The 22,703-nt window shown below is 43.0% G+C and overlaps 1 protein-coding gene across 14 annotated transcripts in view; it reads right to left on the bottom strand.

The window, feature by feature from the left end:
- RAD52 (RAD52 homolog, DNA repair protein) overlaps positions 1-22,703 on the bottom strand; it is a 76,351-nt gene that overhangs the window by 10,593 nt on the left and 43,055 nt on the right. For 3 of the 14 annotated variants that reach the window (XM_059935051.1, XM_059935054.1, XM_059935053.1), the window contains exons 1-8: positions 21,592-21,696; positions 9,485-9,609; positions 9,016-9,114; positions 7,819-7,920; positions 7,339-7,432; positions 7,029-7,156; positions 5,354-5,472; positions 4,418-4,493 (exon numbers count right to left, since the gene is read on the bottom strand). In XM_059935051.1, coding sequence (XP_059791034.1) covers positions 4,418-4,493; positions 5,354-5,472; positions 7,029-7,156; positions 7,339-7,432; positions 7,819-7,920; positions 9,016-9,096 — 600 coding nt within the window. In that variant the 5' untranslated portion in view covers positions 9,097-9,114; positions 9,485-9,609; positions 21,592-21,696. Of the gene's footprint in view, positions 1-4,417; positions 4,494-5,353; positions 5,473-7,028; positions 7,157-7,338; positions 7,433-7,818; positions 7,921-9,015; positions 9,115-9,461; positions 9,610-9,912; positions 10,144-21,591; positions 21,698-22,041; positions 22,279-22,703 lie in introns of those variants that run through there. The other 11 variants (XM_059935042.1, XM_059935044.1, XM_059935046.1 and 8 more) reach the window with 11 other exon arrangements.

Raw genomic sequence — 22,703 nt, 5'->3', positions numbered from 1 at the left:
GGTGAAAGGATGGAAAAAGATATTCCATGTAAATGGTAACCAAAAGGGAGCAGGGGAGGCTATACTAATATAAGAAAAAATAGACTTTAAGTCAAAAACTGTTACAAGAGACAAAAGAGGACATTCTATAATAATAAAAGGGTCAATTAACTGTGAAGCTATAACAATTATATATACTTATATACCAAACATCAGAGCTCCTAAATATATAAAGCAAACTTTGACAGAATTGAAAGGAGAAATACACAGCAAGACAATAATAGTAGAAGACTTCAATACCCTGCTTTCAGTAACGGACAGAACCAAACAGAAGGTCAATAAGGAAACAGAAGATTTGAACACTACAGACCATATGGACCTAAGACATATAGAGAATATTCCACCCAACAACAGCAGAATATACATTCCCCTCAAATACAAATGGAACATTCTCCAGGAGAGACCACATGTTAGGCTACAAAACAAGTCTTAAATCGAAGAAGACAGAAATTATACAAAAAAAAATCTTTGCTGATCACAATGGAATGAAACTGGAAATCAACTGCAGAAGGAAAAATGGAAAATTCACAAACGTGGAAATTAGTATTTTCTTAAGACAACCAATGGGTCAAATAAATCACAAGAGAAATTAGAAAATATCTTGAGACAAATGAAAATGAAAACACAGCATACCAAAACTTACAGTTTGCAGCAAAAGCAATATTAACAGGGAAGTTTCTAGCTGACACAAGCTAGGAGAAGATAGGAAATAAAGCTTAGGGCAGAGATACATGAAACAGAGAACAGAAATACAATAGGAAAAAAAAATCAACAAAACTGAGTTAGTTTTTTGAAAAGATCAACAAAATTGACAAACCCTTAGCTAGATTAAGAAAAAAAGAAGACTCAATAACTAAAATCAGAAGTGAAAGAAGGGACATTGCAATCGATGCCACTGAAATAAAAAAGATTATGAGAATACTATGAACAATTGTACACCAACAAATCAGATAGCCTAGAAGAAATGGATACATTCCTAAAACACACAACCTACCAAGACTGAATCATGAAGAAACAGAAACAGACCAGTAACTAGTAGAAGAGTGTATTAGTAAACAAAAACCTAACAACAACAACAACAAAAGCCCAGGACTAAGTGGCTTCACTGGAAAATTCTACCAACCATTTAAAGAATTAACACCAACCGTCAAACCCTTCCAAAAAACTGAAGAGGAGGGAACACTTCCAAGTTCATTCTATGAGGGCAGCATTATTCTGATACCAAAGCCAGACAAAAACACTATAAGAGGAGGGTGGAAAAAAAGACACTGCAAGAAAACTATAGGCCAATATCCCTGATGAATACTGATGCAAAAATCCTCAATGAAATACCGGCTCACCAAATTTAACAGCACATTAAAAGTATTATACACCATGACCAAGTGAGATTTATTCCTGAAATGCAAAGATGGTTCGACATCCACAAATCAATCAATGTGATCCATGAACAAAACCACCTGCTCGTCTAAACTGATGCAAAAAAAAAAAAAAAAATGTCTGACAAGATTCAATATTTTTTCATGATAAAAACATTCAACAAATTAGGAATAGAAGGAAACAACCTCAACATAATAAAGGCCATATATTAAAAGCCTACAGTTAACATCATACTCAATGGTGAAGACTGAAAGCTTTTCCTGGAAGATCAGGAACAAGGCAAGGATACCCACTCTCACTACTTCTCAACATACTGGAAGTCCTGGCCAGAGCAATTAGGCAAGGAAAAGAAATAAAAGGAATCCAAATTGGAAAGGAAGAAGTAAAATTATCTCTGGTTGCAGATTACTTGATCTTCTATGTAGAAAACCCTAAAGACGCAACAAAAAAAACTGTTAGAATTAATAAACAAATCAGCAAAGTTTCAGGATACAAAATCCATATAAATAACAGTTGTGTCTCTATACACTAATAATGAACAATCAAAAAATTAAGACAACAATTCCATTTACAATAGCATCAAAAAGAATAAAATACTTAGGAATAAACCTAACCAAGGTGAAAGACTTGTACACTGAAAACTATGAAACATTGCTGAAAGAAATTAAAGATGGCACAAATAGATGGAAAGACTTCCCATCTTCATGAACTGGGAGACTTAATATTGTTAAGATATGCATACTACCAAAGTGATCTACAGATTCAGTGTAATCCCTATCAAAATTCCAATGGCATTTTTTGCATAAATAAAAAAATTCATACAATTTATAAAGAATCTCAAGGGACCTCAAATAGCAAAAATAATTTTGAAAAAAAAAAAAAAAGAACAAAATTGGAGGACCTCCTGATTTCCAAACATATTACAAAGCTTCAATACTCAAAACAGTATGATACTGCCATAAAGACAGGCACATAGGTCAATGTAATAATACAGAAAGCCCAGAGATAAATCCTCATTTTTGACCAAATGATCTTCGGCAAGCGTGCCAAGACTACACAATGGGGAAAGGAGTCTCTTCAACAAATGATGTTGGAAAAACTGAATGTCCACACACAGAAGAATGAAGTTAGACCTGTATCTTACATCATATACAAAAATAAATTCAAGATAGATTAAATACCTAAATATAAGACCCAAAACTATAAAACTCAAAGAAGAAAACACAGGGGAAAAATTTCATGACATTGAATTTGGTAATGATTTCTTGGATATGACACCAAAATACAGGCAACAAAAAAAGCAAAAATATACAAATGGAGCTGTATCAAACTTAAAAGGCAAGCTATGGAATGGGAATAAAACTTTGCAATCATATCTCTGATAAGGAGTTAATAGCCAGAATATATAAAGAACTCCTACAACTTGACAACAATTAAATCAAATAGCCCAATTAAAAAATGGGCAAAGAACCTGAGTAGACATTTCTCCAAAGATGATACACAAATGGGCAATAAGCACATGAAAAGATGTTCAACATCACTAATCATCAGAGAAATTCAAATCACACCCATTAGGATGGCTACTATCAAAAAAACAGAAAATAACCATGTTGGTAAGGATGTGGAGAAATCAGAACCCTTGTGCACTGTTGGCTGAGTTGCAAAATAGTGCAGCCATCATAGAAAACAGTATGGAAGTTCCTCAAAAAAGTTTTTAAAAAAACCAAACGATCCAGCAACCCGACTGCTGGATATATATCCAAAATAACTGAAAACAGAGTCCTCAGGAGGTATTTACACATCCATGGTCGTTACAGCAGTATTCACAATAGCCAAGAGATGGAAGCAACCCAAATATCCATTGATGGAAGAAGGGACAGAGAAAATGTGATATATACATACAGTGGAATATTACTCAGCCTTAGAAAGGAAGGAAATTCTGACACATGCTAAAACATAGATGAACCTTGAGGACATTATCCTAAGTAACATAAGCCAGCTACAGAAAGACATAAACTGTTAAGATTGCATTTATATGAGGTATTTAAAATAGTCAAATTCATAGAAACAGAAACTAGAATGGTGGTTGCCAGGGGCTGAAGGAAGGGGTAAAAGGGGAGTTGTTTTATGGGTACAGAGGTTTCCATGTTGTAAGTTCTGGAGATGTGTTTCACTATTGAACTGTACACTTAACAATGGTTAAAATGGTAAATTTCATGTTACGAGTTTTTTACCACCATGTTTTAAAAAAAGAAAAAACTACAATATCCCTCATAAATATAGGTGCAGAAATCCTTAACAAAATATTACCAAACTTAATCCAATAATATGTAAAAAGGATTTAGAAAAAGGAAAGAAATGGAGTTTTGACAGCTGCCAATTGACACACACCTCTATTAGGGGCAGCACAAGAAAAAGAACCCCTTAAGTACCAGAGAGGGAAGGCTGCCCAGGGTGGCAGCACTGCCAGGACCCAAAGAACCACAGACGAAGCCGCGCTCCACCAGGCAGCAGGAACGCTCCGGAGCCTGACTGGCCCAGGTCATGCTATGCTCCAGACCCCATTCTCCGAAGGCAAATGTGCAGATCACATGACAGGCAACTACAGAAACAAGGGAGATCTAAACCTTAAAGACACCCGAGCTAAGGAAGAGCAGGAAGGTTGAACAGGTGAGGCTCTGAGTGTTTGTAAGAAATGGCAGTGGTGCTGCGAGGGGTCCGTGCTCCTTCTGTCTCACAGACCACTGCCAAGCACGGTTCTCTCTACATAAGAGACAAGTAACACAAATGCTCCAGGCTTCAATTTCCTCATCGGTACATTAAGGTAATTGGTTCCTGCTGGCTCTTATGTTCAAAGACGTCTGAAATACACATCCCAGACACTCTAAATAGCCAAGTCTTCACTTTTTCTCTCTCCATCACCAAATACTCACTCATGACACAAGAGCATCATCAGTTCCACCTTTACTCCACACATCCCATTCCCCCACTTCTGACATACCTGGTGTGGAAGCTTGTTTAGTGACCTCAGATAGTCTTTGTCCAGAATACAATTCCCAAGTGCATTCCCGAAACTTCTAAGGGTAAGAAAAAAAAGGGGAACGGGGTTGAGAACGTTATATGTAAATATCAGAGAACAGAGCTACAACCTTTGTACAAGCTGCTTCTCAACACAGCAGAGGAAACGGACGCTGATAAGCATTCAAAGACGTTCATTACGCATCTGCATTAGGTTCTGAGAATACAGCACTGAGCACAACAGTCACAACCCCCTGCCCTCAGGACAGGCAGTGAGCACAGGAAGACTGGGCAAGCACCCACAAAACCCCACTAGCTACACCTCCCAACATGGGACGCAACTTCCACAGCAGAGACTGTTCCCCAAGGACTGCTCCAGTTCCCCAGTAATAGTGAGCACGCACACTTCAGGGGCACAGGCCTCCGTGACCAAAGTTCTTTACTTGGGATATCCAGATTCCCCCACGGGTTGTGGTATTGCAAATTTTTAGTGCATGTTTTACATGTATTTTTTCTGGTAATTCAATTCTCAAAGGCATCTATGACCCAAAAAAAGGTTAAAAACCCTGCTCTATGAAACTAAGTTAACTATGTTACATATACATAATGAAGAACTGTGTAGGTGTATTAAAGAGAATGAGGAAACAATCTATGTGCTCGTGTGGAAAGGTCTCCAAGACACACTGCTGATGAGAGGGGTGGGGAAAGGCAAGGTCAAGTACAGAACAGAGAACACAGGATTCTACCACTTATTCCCCAAAAAGTGGGCCCTCAGCATAAAGAAGCACTGGGGAAAGACAGAAGAGAGCAGGAAAACAGGCCGCACAGGGCCAAGGGTGGGAGGAAGACTTATGTTATTTCGACTTTTGAACCACGTGGGTGTTATTACCCAGAACTGAGAAGAACAGGATCTGCCTACCTCAGTGCTCGCTTCAGCCCGTCGGTCACTGCCTCCTTCCTCGCCTTCTCCAAAGACAAGGCTTTGGACTTGAGGCCCTCGCTAACACCATAGCCCACGTCCTCATGATACGAACCATCCTGGGGGCAGAAAAGGAGTTCAGGGTCCAACGTGAGGAGCTGCAGTCCCGTCCCTCGCTGCAGAGCTCTCCTCTAACTCAAGCATCAGTGTTCAGACTGGTTGGACAGAGCCCAGGGCCTGGAACACAGGCGGAGTTGCCAGAGTCCATTTCCAGGGCTACTTCCTGGACCGGATCTGCCTAGAGACGTGCCTGTGCTCCAAGCACAAGACAATTCTCCTTCCTCGTCACATAACCAGGCACACACCTGACCCGCCCCACATCTTACTAAGAAACATTACCCACACTATGAAAACCTCTGGGGCACCAAACCAAAAATTTGAAATATTATATTTAACAGATTCTAACGACTGGATAGCAAATCCTCTCACAAGTCAGGTGGTACCTGTTTCTCGGCTTCTACCAAAAGTAAAGGTGGGCCTGATCAAGCGGTTTGCTAACAGAGAGCTGAGTATAATGTCTGATGGTAGCATTGTGATTTCTGATCTATAACTCAGAAGTAGTCAAAGAAATGAATGACACTATAACGAAACTCGTTCCATTCTCAGTTTGTTTATGTGAATAAGGTTTTCGGTAGTATTTATAAAAGTAAGTCAGAACAGAATTAATGCTAAATGTTTAGTCTAGGAATAAGTAATATTAACTATGGATGTACAAACTAACTGAATAGGAAAAACCAGCTCATCCATCTTACCAATAAATGCATTTTCCATAAAATTTTATTAAATATAAATATTTTGATGTAGTTATGTTGTCTCTTCAACATAAACACAACTGACTAAATTGTGTATTAATAGCACCTGTAATATCAATAGTAACTCAATCCAGAAGAAATTTCTCAACAGTTAGAGCCTTAAGGTCACTGGAAATTTATCCCCTAAAACTTTTACATACACACACACAGACACACACACACACACACAGAGAAGTATAATAAGGTTATTATTAATAAAAGATTTTCAATCATATATCTTATATTAGGATAAAAGCCAGAGGGGAAATGGAATGGAAATACGTGTTCAAGAAGAAACAACGTTAAGATATCTGATGACCGAAGAATAACTTGCTCAAAAAAAAAGAAAAAAAGGGACTTCCCTGGTGGTCCAGTGGTTAAGGCTCTGTGCTCCCAATGCAGGGGGCCCGGGTTCAATCCCTGGTTGGGGAACTAGATCCTGCATGCTGCAGCTAAAGACCCTGCACGCCACAACTAAGGCCCAGTGCAACCAAATAAATAAATAAATATTTAAAAAGAAAGAAAGAAAGAAAAAGAAAAATAGCTTGCGCATGTATTTTTTTAAATGGATGACAGCATTTAATCCTCTATGGTATTTAGAATACATTGGTACGTGTTATAAAGATGTAACAGATTTATTTTAGAATGTAAAATTTTACAACATGCCAAAAAATACACCCTTACAACTGTTTATATATATGGTGAAAACTGAGTCAGCTTAAAAACGTGCAAGCGAACAGAGTTCCTCAAAATTCTCTTAGGGGCACATGAGGGAGGATGTGTGAAGAACCCCACCCCCTCTCTGGGCCCAGAGGCGCCCGTACCTGCTCACTCTCCCACCTGCCCAGTGCCTGCAGGCAGCACGTCCCCTCCATCACCCTCACCTTCAGCTGGACTCTCACAAACGCACAGACGCCCACGGAGAACTTGCCATTGTTAAAGTCAACAAAATCTAGGAGTGGGAAAGAGACCCAGGTGAAGAGGATACTGGTCCCTGTGCCTCACCTGCATTCCTCCTGCTGGCGACGGAGCACACCTTCCCTAGGTCCCTGCCCACAAAACACTCCTGCCAGAAGTCAGCCGATGCCGAGGAAGGGAAACGAAGCAGCAGCCACTGCCAGGAAGCATACTCACCCACGTTCTGTTGTGTGATAGAGTGTGCCCAGCCATTGTAGCCAAACATCTCATTGGCCAGATTAATTACCCTGTGACCCTCGATGTAACACACCTGGAAAAAAAATTTAAAGAAGAAAAAAAAGCTTGTTAAAATTCCTTGCCATACTTAAATGTGGATCAAAATTTACTTAATTTATTCCTTACCAGCTTTTTTGGCAAAACCACCCTTAAACATTCCAGAGAATTTCTCAGTGAACTTAATTCAAAGATCTTCCAGAGGAGCCAGTTAGAACTAGTGTCTTGGGCCAGGCCATGCTTGGGCCACTGCAGATGACAGTGAAGGCTGGAACCCATCCCCGCCCAAAGACACAAATAAACGTCCACTAACAGTGAATGAGAGACCTTCTGAACCCATGAGGACCAGAGAAGGAGTTGGCAAGTTCATGGAAATAGTCGGCATTGTGGGTGCCCACTTTTCAGGCATGTAAACTCTCTTACCTTCTGGCCTCCTCCAGCCATGCGGCTACTTATGTATTCTGGGCCCAGCCTCTGCCTCAGAGCATTCTGGATGGCCTGGTACTCTTCTGCTGTGTATTGGTACTGTAATCCAGAAAGGGAAAATTAAACTGACATTTCCACCATTACTTATCAGCAAGTCTCCAACTTTTTGGTCTCCAGACCCCTTTACACTCTTCACAAGTACTGAGGATCCTATGAGCTTTTGTTTATGTGGGTTATATCTATCAATACTAGGAATTAAAAATGAGAAACTCTGCAGGCACACATTCCAATAACCACCAGAGCAGTGATATCAGCACATTATACGGTCTCTGGAAAACTCCACTCTCACTCATGAAAGAATGAGAGTGAAAAAGGCACAGAGTATTTTAGTATTATTATGAAAATAATTTTGATTTCACAGACTCTGAAAGGTCTTGTGGACCCCCAGGGGTCACTGGACCACATTTTGAGAACCACTGCCTTAGATGTTATTAATATGTTACCATCCCTACAAAACTTTCTCGAGCCAGAACTGGGAAACTGAAACTTCTCTCCTCGGAGTCTATATGACATTTATATAGGCAAGGAAGTAGGAGAGGAGAAAATATGACAGGAAGCCTTGCTTCCATTTGTCCTCTTCTCTAGTTCAACAATTTCCCATCCTACACATAGAGAAATACACTCCTACTTGTTTAGATTTTCATCCCCTCAGTACTTTTCCCCTTGCCCTATTTAAATGGAATAAATACACACAAATAGATTTCTGGTAAGACAAAGATAGAATCTGGGGGGACAAAGCAAGAATCTCCCTTATATGCACAGAATATCTCCACAAAGAGTACAACCCCAGAAACTTTGGATGCCTCCAAAAAAGAGATCTGGGTGACATGTGGGCAAGAGTGATAGGAAATAGTGAGACTTTTTACATACAGTCTGTTTCATTTTGAATGTTATTGCATATGAAAATATAATCTATCCAAAAAATAAATAAAATTTAAATCTAAATGTAACCCCCAGTGCTGCTAAAGTTCCAAAATGCCCTCAGAGCTTGTCAAAGACTCCCAAATGATGCACTTAAATGAAAAAAAAACCAATAAAACAGCTTACATGTATATGATGGTGCTCTACCAATGGCTTCCCCATACCTTTTTCACTTAACCTCATTCCTTCCAGGTATGAAAAAAACACACGTACCTGACCAAAGCATAATACAGAGCTGCCACCAGCAGGATGGCTGTCACGGCCGCTAAGAATTGCTTCTTCAGTCCCAGACATGTTGATTCAGGTTGACCTCTAAATAAAAAGAAGATTAAAAAAATGATCTCAAAGAATGCTAGTGGTAAAAGGCAAGAGCCTCTACTAAAAATCAGACGAAGTAACTTTCCTTGCATACTTTAAACACTGACCCAGTCAAGGGCCAAGTTCCTCAGTGCTTAGCTATCACCTAACAAGCCACTGAAAATCCTTTAGGGTCTGCTTCTACCTTTCTGCTAAAATTTTGCTAGCGTGGTGATGCTATTAAAGGTGATTTTTACAATAAGAATGTATTGTATGTTATAATTACAATGTTTGTAATGGAAAAAGTCAAAATTACAAAAGCACGCTAGGGGAGAGCAAACAACCAGCTTATGACCACCTACTATATGGGCATCGTGACCCTGACCTCTGTGGGGTTGAAGAGGAAACACAGGCCACGGTAGCTGAACTGCTGTCGGAGCCAACACGCCAGCAGGTGGGAGGAGTGTAACGGACATGACGCAATGGAAGAGCCAGATGGCACAGAAGACCCTGTGTTCAGAAAGAGCACAGCATTAAACCACTAGTAGTCCCTGCAGTTTCTTTACCGCCTGGGACCTTGTTACAAATGCACATTCTCAGGCCCCACCCCAGACCCACTGAATCCAAAACCAGAGGCGAGGCCCATGAATGAGTGCTGGACCAAGCCCACCCCATGATTCTGACACAAGCTTCAGTTTGAGAGCCACTGCATTAGACTGAGACCACGCAAGTGTGCAGTCTATTAGAAAAGAGAATTACCCTCAGAAAAAGCAGCTGCAGCTGGCTGACCCGCTACCTGAGTACCCCACCCACCTCGGATCCAACAAAGTTGGGCCTCAGCACATCTGCATGCTATAAATCTTCAGATTGTTTGCTCACAGTAGGACCACAAATCTATGAATGTCAACAAGTATGATTCCCCACGCAGTGTTCCAAGACGGTGTTTAAGAGCTGACATTCCAAATGGTGATTTCTGGCTCCATCACCCACGAGGTCTTGACCAAGAGAAAAATTACATAATCTCTCTAAATGACGTTTCATCATCTAGAAAATGGAGATAACAATAGTACCTACATTTCCCAGGGGTTCTGTAAAGATTAAATGAGAAACTGCATAAAAACTGCATTAATGCAACTAGAGATTATCATACTAAATGAAATTAAGTCAGAAAGAGAAAGATAAATACCGTATGATATCACTTATCTGTAGAATCTAAAATATGACACAAATGAACCTATCTATGAAACAGAAACATAATCACAGATATAGAGAACAGACTGGTGGTTGCCAAGGGGGAGGGGCTTGGGGGAGGGATGGAGTGGGAGGTTGGGGTGAGCAGATGTAGGCTTTTATATACAGAACGGATCAACAAGGGCCTACTGTACAGCAGAGAACTACATTCAATATCCTATGATAAACCATAATGGAAAAGAATATAAAAAAAAGAATGTGTCTGTGTCTGTGTGTATATATATATAAAACTGAATCACCTTGCTGTACAGCAGTAATTAACACAACATTGTAAATCAACTATACTTCAACTTAGAAAAAAAACTACATCAGAAGAGTGCCTGGCACGTATGAAATACTAAATAAATGTTAGTTATTGCTAAGTTCTTGTTAATTTTCTTACATACATTATGATGAAAATGCAGAAAACTAAATGATCATAAAACATTACCTTTCAGCTAAGAAATGGTAAATTTATTTATAATCTTGCACTAAAAAGTAGGATAGTGGCCTATACTAGGTCAGTCAATAGTTAGTGTCTAAAATTGTTAAACCAAGAAATAGTGGAATGAGGATATTAGTTAGAACTATAAATGCCAGAAAAGACAAGTAAAAGAACGAAACATCTCTCAGGAGTGGTGCTGGTGTGAAGAACAGTGCAGCAGGGCTTGCCTTTTTAAAAATAAAACTTTTAGTGCTATTTCCTTTTCAAATATGTGCATGTATTATTTTAATAAAAATAAAAACTTAAATACCTGTTCCATAAAGCAGGGGTCAGCAAACTTTTTCCATAAAGGGCCAGAGAGTAAATATGTTAGGTGTTGCAGGTTATATGGTCTCTGTCACTACTTCACTTTGGCATTTTAGCGTGAAAGTAGCCATAGACAATACATAAATGAATGGGCGTGGTTGTGTCCCAATAAAACTTTATTACACAAATGAACTTATTTACAAAACAGAAATAGACTCACAGACTTAGAAAACAAACTTATGGTTACCAGGGAGTAAGGCTGGCGGGCAGGGATAGATTGGGAGTTTGGGACTGACATATACACACTGCTATATTTAAAGTGGATAACCAACAAGGACCTAATGTATAGCACAGGGAACACTGCCCAATATTCAGTAATAACCTAAATGGGAAAAGAAATTGAAAAAGAATAAATACATGTATATGTATAACTGAATCACTTTGCTGTACACCTGAAACTAACACAACATTGTTCATCAACTATACTCCAATATAAAATAAAAATTTAGGGGGGCTTCCCTGGTGGCGCAGTGGTTGAGAATCTGCCTGCCAATGCAGGGGACACGGGTTCGAGCCCTGGTCTGGGAAGATCCCACATGCTGCGGAGCGACTAGGCCCGTGAGCCACAACTACTGAGCCTACGCGTCTGGAGCCTGTGCTCCGCAACACGAGAGGCCGCGATAAGTGAGAGGCCCGCGCACCGCGATGAAGAGTGGCCCCCGCTTGCCGCAACTAGAGAAAGCCCTCGCACAGAAACGAAGACCCAACACAGCTGAAAATAAGTAAATAAATAAATAAATAAATTTAAATTAAAAAAAAAAAAAATTTAGGGACTTCCCTGGCGGTCCAGTGGTTAAGACTCGGTGCTTCCACTACAGGGGGCATGGGTTCAATCCCTGGTCAGGGAACTAAGATCCTGCGTGCCACACGGCATGGCCAAAAATAAATAAATAAAATAAAAACTAAGAAACAAACAAAAACTTTATTACAAAAAGAGGTGGCAGATTTGGCCCATAGGTCACAGAGTGGGATACTAAAAAGTTGTAGGTGAACAGGATATTCACAAAGTTTCAAATGAGAGCCTATCTGGTTATCTGTTAAAAACAAGGGTATACACTGCAAATGTACTAATGCCACTGAATTGCATGCTTAATAATGGTTAAAATGATAAATTTTACATTATGTACATTTTACCACAATTTTAAAAAAAAGGAGGGGAATAGCTTAACACAGAAGAGATTTCTCTCTCACTCATGAAAGATTTAATACAGTCTGGCGGCCCTGTCCATCTTACAGCTGTGCTGTCTGGCACGCGTTGACCCCTGAGGTCATCGCTGCAGGGGCAGGCAGAGCTGAGCAGTCATAGCTGCCTTAGTTGTGACCTGCATCACTCCGGTCACAGTTCCCTAGACAGAACTAGTCACATGGCCCCCGAGGCTGGGAACTGTACGAAGGCATTTAAATATTTGGTGAGTACTGTCTCTACCACATCCATTTCTCCCCACTCCAGTAGAAGCCCCTAGAAGGTGGGGGGGTTCTTCCTGACTCTCTGTGGCAGCCCCAGGGCCTAGCATAGTACCTTGCTCATCGTAGGTGGTCAGGAAGGGAAGTGTTTGAATATTAAGTGAATGGATACACCAGTGAATGAAAGAAATACATAATGCAGGATATATAGACAAAGTATATTTTTTAATTCTAGAAACTAATTTTGTAAGGCAACAGTTACACTTCTCATATTTAAAAAGCAATTTGCTTCTACTTTTCTAAACAATCTTATAAGATTCAATATATTGAAAAAAGGACTAGTCTCTGCCCACAGACTAAAACATGGAATTATTCTTTTTTTTTAAAAATTAATTAATTAATTAATTTTTGGCCACATTGGGTCTTTGTTGCTGCATGCGTGCTTTCTCTAGCTGCAGGGAGCAGGGGCTACTCTTTGTTGCAGTGCGCGGGCTTCTCATTGTGGTGGCTTCTCTTGTTGCGGAGCACGGGCTCTAGGCACACAGGCTTCAGTAGTTGTGACTCACAGGCTCTAGAGCGCAGGCTCAGTAGTTGTGGCGCATGGGCTTAGTCGCTCCATGGCATGTGGGATCTTCCTGGACCAGGGCTCGAACCCATGTCCCCTGCATTGGCAGGTGGATTCTTAACCACTGCGCCACCAGGGAAGCCCTGGAATTATTCTTTATGCCAGTTTTAACTTTGGAAAAAACGTTCACTGCTCCGCCTCCCTTTCTAAAACTGTCCACGAACCATTTTCCTGTTATAAAATTAAAATGTCTTTATTGTAGAAAGCTTTAAACATATCAAAAATATGGGAAGAAGTAAAATGTGGCTGGTTCCCCACCAGCAACAGATAGCTGTTATCTTCTTCACATATGACTGTGCTTGTGTATGTGTGTTTTATGTGTAGGTACATGCGTATCTGTTAAACCAAAGTAGATTCCCAATGTATCAGGCATATCTTACGCGGGACCTCAAGTCTTGGCCCTGCCTGTCTCTGAGGCCTCAGACCACTGTCTCCACCCTGGCTGCCATTAGGAGGACCACATACGCGAGGGTCCCGACCAGCAGCACACGGGCACAACCCTATGGCCCCTACTTCCTGCTCACAGGGATGCCTCTTACCTCCCACCCTTGGCCTCCCTCCTGCATTTGAGGTGTGAGAACCCGTAGGACCCACCTGATGCCCACACACGCACAACCTGCACATCTGGGGGAGTTGATGTACCACGGGGCAAACCTTTTACCAGGGAGAAAAAGGCGCTGAGGAGTAAATCCTCTCCTCCCCTCATTTAGGTGGCTGTCCTGGGGTGTGGCACTTTATACCTCCTCCTGGGAGACAGCTTAAGGAAACCAAGCAATCAGCTGTCCTTGTTACCAAGGGGTGGCCAGCTTGGAAATGCATGCTTGAACTGACTTAATCTTCCATCTCTCCTCAATCCCCTTTTCCTTCATTTCTGCTTCCTGGAATTGCACTTCCTAAAAAATAATAGCACATAAGCTTTTGCCTCAAGCTCTAGGTCCCGGGGTCCCCAGGCCTAGCAGACACTAGGGGTGCTGTGCTGACTATCCCATCAGCTCTCACCGCAACAGCGCACGCCCAGCCTAACTTCCACACGCCAACACCTGCATCTCTTTACCTGTGGGCTTGCTTTGGCATCGGGCCCATTCTGCACCTGTTCAGGGTGAGCCGCAAGTACCAGAGAACGGACGCCTGGGAGCAGCCCTCAAACAGTGACTGACAGGAGCTGGTGTTTAAAGACCCTAGATTTCTCACCCCTTCCGTGGGATAAGCTAAGCCATGAGTTCTGCGTTGGCTCCAGGTTCCCGGTGCAATCAGCTTGGGTTGCACCTTTTGTTGATTGCCTTTTCTGTCCCTTCTCACTGCCTCTCTGTTCTCCCAGTATGTCCTGAGGTCAGTCCCCAAATAAACTACTTGCACTAGGAGAAAAAATGGAGGGGGGCAAAAGACACCCTTACAATGGAGAAATCTGGCAGCCACCTTAACCAAGCAGTCAAACATAATAATATCACCAACATCTCTACCAATCTAATCATGACTCTAATCATGAGGAAATAATCAGACAAGTTGAAATCTAGCAGGCCTGAACTCTTCAAAAATATCAGTGCCTCAAAAAACAAAACAAAGCAAAACAAAAAGGAGAGTGAACTCTTCTACATTAAAGGAGACTAAAGAGACAGGACAACACACTGTGTGACCCTTTATAGGATTTTAGATCAGAAAAAAAAATAAAATCTGTAAAGGACATGACTAAGGCAATGAGGGAAATCTGATGATGAACTGCATATTGGACAATGGTTCTGTATCACTGTTACAGATACTGAGTGTGATAACTCTATCATGGTCATATAGGAGAATGAACTTGTTACTAGGAGATACATGATGAAGTATTAGAATAAACTGTCATGTTTTCTGCAACTTACTCTCAAATCATTCAACTAATAAAATGTGTGCATGTGTAAATACAGGGAGAGAAAGAGATAAAGTAACAAACCTATGAATCTAGGTGAAGCATATGCAGGCATTCATTGTATAACTTTCCTAGAGGCTTCAAATTTTTCAAAATAAAATGTTAGGAAAGAAAAAAAAAATGTTAGGAAAGACTTCCTGATAGCCAAAGTTATGGCAGCTACATAAATCCAAATATCCCAATACATCTGCCAAAAACTATATGCACCAACAAAAGGAACAAATAAAACCACAAATATCCTGTATCTCCTAACATAATTAGAAGACTGAAAATGGAAGTTTCAAATTGCCTGGAAGTAAAAAAATATATATATCAATTTCTGGTGGAGATAGATCTCGAACTCTCATCTCGACTTTTTGAGGAGAGCAAGGTGGGACCCAGATGGGAAGAGAAATGCATAGAAGGGAGAAGACGACGATGGAGAGCCCAAGATAGAACTAAAATCACTCCCGGAAAAAGACCCACGCTAAGTATGAAGATACCGACGAAACATTCTGGGAGATGAGTGCAGCCTATGGAGAAAGAGACAAGTGTATGTAGAACTCGGTGAGGCAGAACTGGCAAGGCGGGGCTTCTGAGAAGAAGGAAAAAGGAATGACGGATGCCCTCTGAGACTGTCCTGTGAAGGGCAAAAAGGGGGAAATTTAGGATCCTATACGACAAGAGAACATTTAAAAGTCAAAGGATATATAACCATCTCCCCCCAAATGCCTTCTAATAAAGAAACATACTCACTACGCTTACAAAAGAATAAGGGGACTTCCCTGGTGGCTCAGTGGTTAAGAATCCGCCTGCCAATGCTGGGGACACGGGTTCGAGCTCTGGTCCGGGAAGATCTCACATGCCGCGGAGCAACTAAGCCCATGCGCCACAACTACTGAGCCTGTGCTTTAGAGCCCACGAGACACAACTACTGAGCCTGCGTGCTGTAACCACTGAAGCCCAAGCGCCTAGAGCCCATGCTCCACAACAAGAGAAGCCACCGCAATGAGAAGCCTGCGCACCGCAACGAAGAGTAGCCCCTGCTTGCCACCACTAGAGAGAAAGCCGGGACCCAGCAACGAAAACCCAACGCAGCCAAAAAATAAATAAATAATAAAATTACTAAAAAAAAAAAAGAATAGGAAATACTCAAAGTAGGAATCTTGTAAATCACCCCAAACTGTCAATCCTGTTCACAAAATGCAAAATTAGATATAAAAAAGAACTTAAGATAGTTCAATAGTGAACTTAAGATAGTTCAAAACAAATTAAACAATCTGAAGAAGAAGAAAAAAAAAAAGATTGAAAATAACAAAGGAGCCTCAGGGTCCTGGGGGAAAACATCAAAATGGCTAACACATATAATCAAAGTCCCAAACGAAAAGGTTAAAGAGAATGCGGATAAAAAATTTTTTTAAATAATGGCTCAAATTTTCCCAAATGGGTGAAAGGCATAAGTTTATAGATTTAGGAAGATCTGCAAATCTCAAAGCAGGATAAACACAAAGGAAATCACATCTAGACACACGACAGGTAAAATGCTAAAAAACAAAAATAAAGAGAAAACCTTAAAGCAGTCAGAAAAAAATGGCACACTGTATACAGAGTAACAATGTGAATGATGGCTCCACTGTGATTTAAAAAAACATACTTAGGAGTAATTTTAATGAACAATGCATAAGACCTCTTCAAACTATAAAACAGTACCAGAGGAAATTAAAGACCTAAATTAAACAGGAGATGCACAACGTTCATACATTTGAAGACTCAATACTGTTAATATGTTAATTCTTCCCAAATTGATCTAAAGATTCAATGCCATTGCAATCATAATCCTACGAGACATTTTTTAGAAACTGGTAAGATGATGATTCTAACATTTATGTGTAAAATGCAAAGGATCTAAACTAACCAAATCAAACTTGAAAAACAACAAAGTTGTTGACCTACACTGCACGACTTCAAGACTTACTATAGGGCTTCCCTGGTGGCGCAGTGGTTAAGAATCCACCTGCCAATGCAGGGGACACGGGTTCGAGCCCTGGTCCGGGAAGATCCTACATGCCATGGAGCAACTAAGCCCGTGCGCCATAACTACTGAGGCTGTGCTCTAGAGCCCACGAACCACAACTACTGAAGCCCGCGCACCTAGAGCCCACGCTCTGCAACAAGAAAAGCCACTGCAATGAGAAGCCCGTGCACCGCAATGAAGAGTAGCCCCCACTAGCCGCAATTAGAGAAAGCCCACACGCAGCAACGAAGACCCAACGCAGCCAAAAATAAATAAACAAATGAATAAATGTATTTATTTATTTATTAAAAAAAAAACCTACTATAATTAAAACAGGGTGGTACTGACATAAGGACTGATCAATGGAACAGAAGAGTCCAGAAATCAACTGCCATGTATACAGTCATCTGAATTTCAACAAAGGTACCAATTCAGTACAACGGCATTTTCAACAAATGATGCTGGAACAACTGGAAATCTGTATGGGAAGAACATCTAATATTCTTCACAAAATAATTTTCACACCATTCACAAAAACTAGAGATGGATCATAGGCCTAAACATAAAAGCTAAAACTATAAAATTTCTACAAGAAAATACATAAGTATACCGTCACAACCTGGAGGTAGCCAAGATTTCTTACTTAGGACTCAGAAAGCAGTAATTATAAAAGAAAAAAATGACAAATATGACTACATCAAAATGTAAAACTTTGCTTATCAAAAACAGCTCTAAGAAAATGAATAGGCAACCACAAAGACTGATATCCAGGATATAAAAAGGACATATAAAGAACTCCTACAACTCAATAATAAAAAGACAATTAACCCAATTTTAAATGGGCAAAAGATTCGAGCAGGCACTTCACAAAGGAAGATATAAAAATGTCAATAAACACAGGAAAAAGGGCTCAACATCGTTAGTAATCAAGGACTAAAATTAAAACCAACCATAATGACATACCACTCTACACCCACTAGAATGGCTAAAAACAAAAACTGACACCACCAAAAGTCGGCAAGGATGTGAAGCGACCAGAATGCTCATACACTGCTGGCAGGAAACAGGCTGATAAAACTACTCAGCTATAAACACATGGTAACCTTCATGAAAGAAGAATGACTTGAGGACGAAGCCAGCATTCCAGAGTTTAGAGCAGCAGGCCGCAGAGGATTAGTCCCAGGCCTTGAACCCTAATGGTTCTTTATACACCTTGGATATCAGTTCCTTGTCAAACAGGTGTCAGAGCTTGCCTATTCATTTTCTTAGAGTTATCTTAAATGAGAAGTTTTCAATTTTGATGTAATCCAATTTATCTTTTTTTTCCCCCCAGTGGTTATTGCTTTCTGAGTCTTGTCTAAGAAACCTTTGCACACCTCCAGATCATGACAATATTCTTCCATATTTTCTTCTAGAAGCTTTATGGTTTTATAATTTTGGAAACAAATCTGACCATTTCTTCAGAAATTAAACATGCATTTGCCATATGACCCAAGAATTCTTCTGATAGGTATTTTCCCAAAGAAATAAAAACATATGACCAAAAAAAAAATAAATAAATAAAGACTTTTGGGGGGTGAGGGGTAAGAGCCTGAGCTAGGATAGTGGCTGTAAGCACAAAACTGATGAATTCAAGATATTAAAAAGATTAGCAAAAATGTTTTTATTCTTATCTATTTCCTTATCACCTAAAAGCGTTTCTAATTACATGCGGAGAGAGGGAGAAAGGAAGGAAAGAGTAAAGAGGAAAGAAGGCACGCTACATAAGGATAGTTTCCTCTTTCGTCTGACCTCATCTTTATTAAAGACAGGGCAGGGCATTATCATGAAGGGTTAAATAAGCCACCTTTAAAAGCTTAAAACTTTAGTTTGTAAACATGGGAGAGCAATGGAAATTTTAGGCTGAGAATCAAAGGTCTGTGTCAGCAGTGAATAACTGATGGAGAGAGCAGCTGGAGTCTATGTTACAACAGTCCAGAGAGGAAACGACAGAGGCTCAACCAAGGTAACAGCCACGGAGAGAAAGGGTGGACTCTGGATTTGCGTCACAGGCAGAAGTGACCAAGCTCAGTGACCAGTGAAGTTCTGACTGTGCAGGTCAAGATGAACAGGACTGGGTATCAAAATTCTTTATTTTCATTTATGTACATGCTACTCTCATGTTCGTAATACTTCTTTCAAAATTTAGCAACAGAGTAGAAAAAGAAGAATTATTTAAGTAAAAAGAAGGAAACAGATCTCAAATTGTCATCTCTTCCTTGAAGCCTTACACACCTCACTACACTCTCAACAGAATTAACCCTATGTTCCCATAGCATTTAGACATTTGTCACAGCACAGCATAACCCACACTCTGCCGCTGGAGGACAGCGGGGCCGTGTACTAACTACCGAATCTCCAGGACTGAGCAGAGTCCCTACCCAGCTTGCAGAATAAAGAGCATTTTAGCTTTATTTTAGCTCCCCTCCGCTTCAAAACTGCCAGAACGTTATTAAAAATGAATACCTTGAGTGGAAAAATGTTAAAAGTCACAGAAGTTGAATCAATATCCCCACTAGGCTTTCTGCCCTTGAATAATTAAATTGGTTACATAGTCCATTCTCACTATTCATGATACTCATGTTCTACAGTTACCATGAACACTCAATAATCGAATACCGAGCCACTACCCCTAGCAGAAATACAGGCCTAGGTTCCTGCGAGCCTCCAGTCACTACATTTTCATCGACCAGTCAATACAAAAGCTTGCTTTGCCTGTTTCTATTAAAGGCACCCTATTTAGTATGTATTGTTGATGCGTAACTACTGAACTCACAGCCAACAGCACATAACTCAGGCCCGAACAAAGCTCATCTAAGAGAAGCTTGCCGTGTCTCTGTAAGGCACATCACAGCCACCCTGCTCTTAGGAACACCAGACAGCACTTCAGCACTAAGCTTGGAGAACATTCTAAACCGTGAAATCACAGCAACATGGATGGACTTGGAGGGCATTGTGCTAAGTGAAGTAAGTCAGAGAGACAAAGACAAATACTGTATGATATCACTTATATGTGGAATCTATAAAACACAACAAACTAGTGAACAAAACAAAAAAAGAAGCAGACTTACAAATATAGAGTACAAACCAGTGGTTACCAGTGGGGAGAGGGAAGAAGGGAGGGGCAAGAGCGGGGCAGTGGTACTTCTGAAAGTTGTAAAGAACTCTAGAATTTAAAGAATCTCTCATTCAATTTTTTAAAATGCGTTAAAGAAAGTGGAATCACTAACGAAAAGCATAAAACTGTTGTGCCACAGTTTTATGCCACAACAAGGACGCAGGTTTACAGTGTGAGCGGAGACAAGAAGGCAGGGGGACGCCTTGCTGGACCTGAGCTGGGGACGGGCGCGTCGGCCCTGCTATCTACTTGGCTGCTCCCGAGGAGTTTTAGCCGGGCCGTGCATCCGCAAATAACGGAGATGAGCTGGGCGTGCTCGGAGGTCAGACGTCTCCCACAGCTCTCAGCCACCTTCTTCATGCGCTCATCTCCGAGTCCACCCGGTTCCTATCACGCGCCAACAGGTCTTGGCGGCATCGCTGATGACACCCGCACACCGACGCTTCTCTGCCTGTGACCACCGCAGCCGACAGCCGAGCAAGTGCTGAGCCGAGGACAGAAACCCTGGCAAACTCTCCTGCAAGACAGCTGACCCGACGCCACTGCAACACTACCTGATCCGATCCCAGAGTTCAATGTTGGGAGAAGAGTTTTAAGTTGACTGTGCCTCCGACTGTGAGTTCCGTGGAGGAAAAGACCTCAAAAGGTCTCAGAAGCCAAAAGGTGAAAAAACCCAAATGCCCATCGACTGACGGAGAAACACAACATGGTCTCTCCCTCCGCTGAACTATTATCATTCGGCCGTAAAAAGGGGCGAGTGCCGACCACTGCTACAGCGCGGACGAACCCCGAGGAGCTGTGCCGCGCGCAAGGAGCCGCCCACGAAAGGACAAACGCCGTCTGACTGCACTGAGGTGAACTATCCTGGCCCCGCAAACTCAGAGACAGAAAGCGGCCCGGTGGGGCTGGGCAGCGGGACAGGAGAAGCGTCAGCTACGAGCTCGGGATTTCCTTCCCGGGCGATGAAACGCTCTCCAATTGGACAGCGGTGATGGCGGCCCAATCACCTGACTATACCAAAAACCACTCAACTGGTCTCTTTAGAAGGATGAATTTAGTCGTATGTGAATTCTCTCTCGATTTTTAAAGAAAGGTCTAGAAAGGCTGAAGACGCGCTGACCTGTCAAATTCCTCCTAAACGGTTAACTCCTTCCCCGCCGCAGCCTCTCCCGCCCGGCGGCCCAGCCGCGGACACCCTCCGTCCCCGCCCGCGGGCGCCAATTACCCCGCGGCCCAGTCCCCGCCCCGCCCGTCCCAGCACCCTCGGGCCGCAGCGCCCTCGCGGTTCAGCACACGCCACTGGGCTTGGGACCACTGAGCCGGGACTCTCAAGACGAGCTCCCCACCCGGCGGAGACCCCACTCACGCGCCTCCGCCACGCCGCGCGCACGGAGCTCCGTCCTAACTGAACGCAGGCAAGGGCGCTCGGGCACGGCCGCGCAGAGGACGCTGGGAAGAAGGTCCGGGCGCGAGAGCGCGCCTGGCTGGGGTGGGCTGAACGCAGAGAAGGGCGCTCCGGCACGACCGCGCAGAGGACGCTGGGGAAAAGGTCCGGGCGGGAGAGCGCGCCTGGCTGGGGTGGGCTGAACACGGAGAAGGGCGCTCCGGCACGACCGCGCAGAGGACGCTGGGGAAAAGGTCCAGGCCGCTCTACCCCGGGCCATAACTGCTTGAACGCGCGGAAGGGCCCTCGGAAGAAGGTCCGACCGAAAACGTGTGGGCCACTGCCGGGCACAGGAAGAGGAGTCGCAAGTCAAGTCGGAGAGGGAGCAGAGCCGTCTGTCGAGAGCCGCAAAAGCAAGCTAACAGCGCGAACCTGACCTCGGTGCCGCCGCTCCCTCCGCTTGGCTCCCGCGGGCCCTGCGCCGCCGGGAATCTCTGCTGCCCCTGGCGGCCGGCGAACTCGCCCGGCTTCGTGGCGCCGCCCTCAGCGCTCCCAGCCCGGCAGCCCGAGCCCGACGAGGGGCGGCAGGACCGCTCGGCGCAGCTCAGTGCCCCTAGGCTGCTGCGGGAGAGGACCGTTCCCCCTGCATCCTGCTAAGGCCGGTCGTCAGAGCGCGGCCTGGATCGCAGGCCGAGGAGCCCGCCGGCCCAGGCCGCGCCCGCTCCCGCCCAGCACACGCCCACCGCCCCGCACACGCCCGCCCGTCACCGCCCCACACGCCCGCCTCCCCGCACACCCCCCCACCCCCGCCCCCGGGTCTGCAGGACTCCCAGGCGCTCGCGTCGAGGGAGACGCTGCGTGGCGACCTGCGCTCGGGACGTCACCGAGCAAAGCAAGATTAAAAAGTTGTCATCGCGACTCCGAGCTGATTGCGGAAAACTCCGACAAAATCAGTCCCTGCGTTTTCCAGCTGTTGCCCCGGCGCCCTTCTAGCCGCGCGGACCCCGATGTGAGCAGCAAAGCCCCGGGCAAGTCACTTCCTGCTGGGCTGACTGCTCACTCCTCCCGGGAACACCCCCCGCCCCCCGCCATCC

The sequence above is a fragment of the Balaenoptera ricei genome, chromosome 10, assembly GCF_028023285.1.
Source record: "Balaenoptera ricei isolate mBalRic1 chromosome 10, mBalRic1.hap2, whole genome shotgun sequence".
NCBI lineage: Eukaryota > Metazoa > Chordata > Mammalia > Artiodactyla > Balaenopteridae > Balaenoptera > Balaenoptera ricei.
The sequence above is the reverse complement of the archived record's forward strand: the minus strand, read 5'-3'. Positions and strand labels throughout refer to the sequence as shown.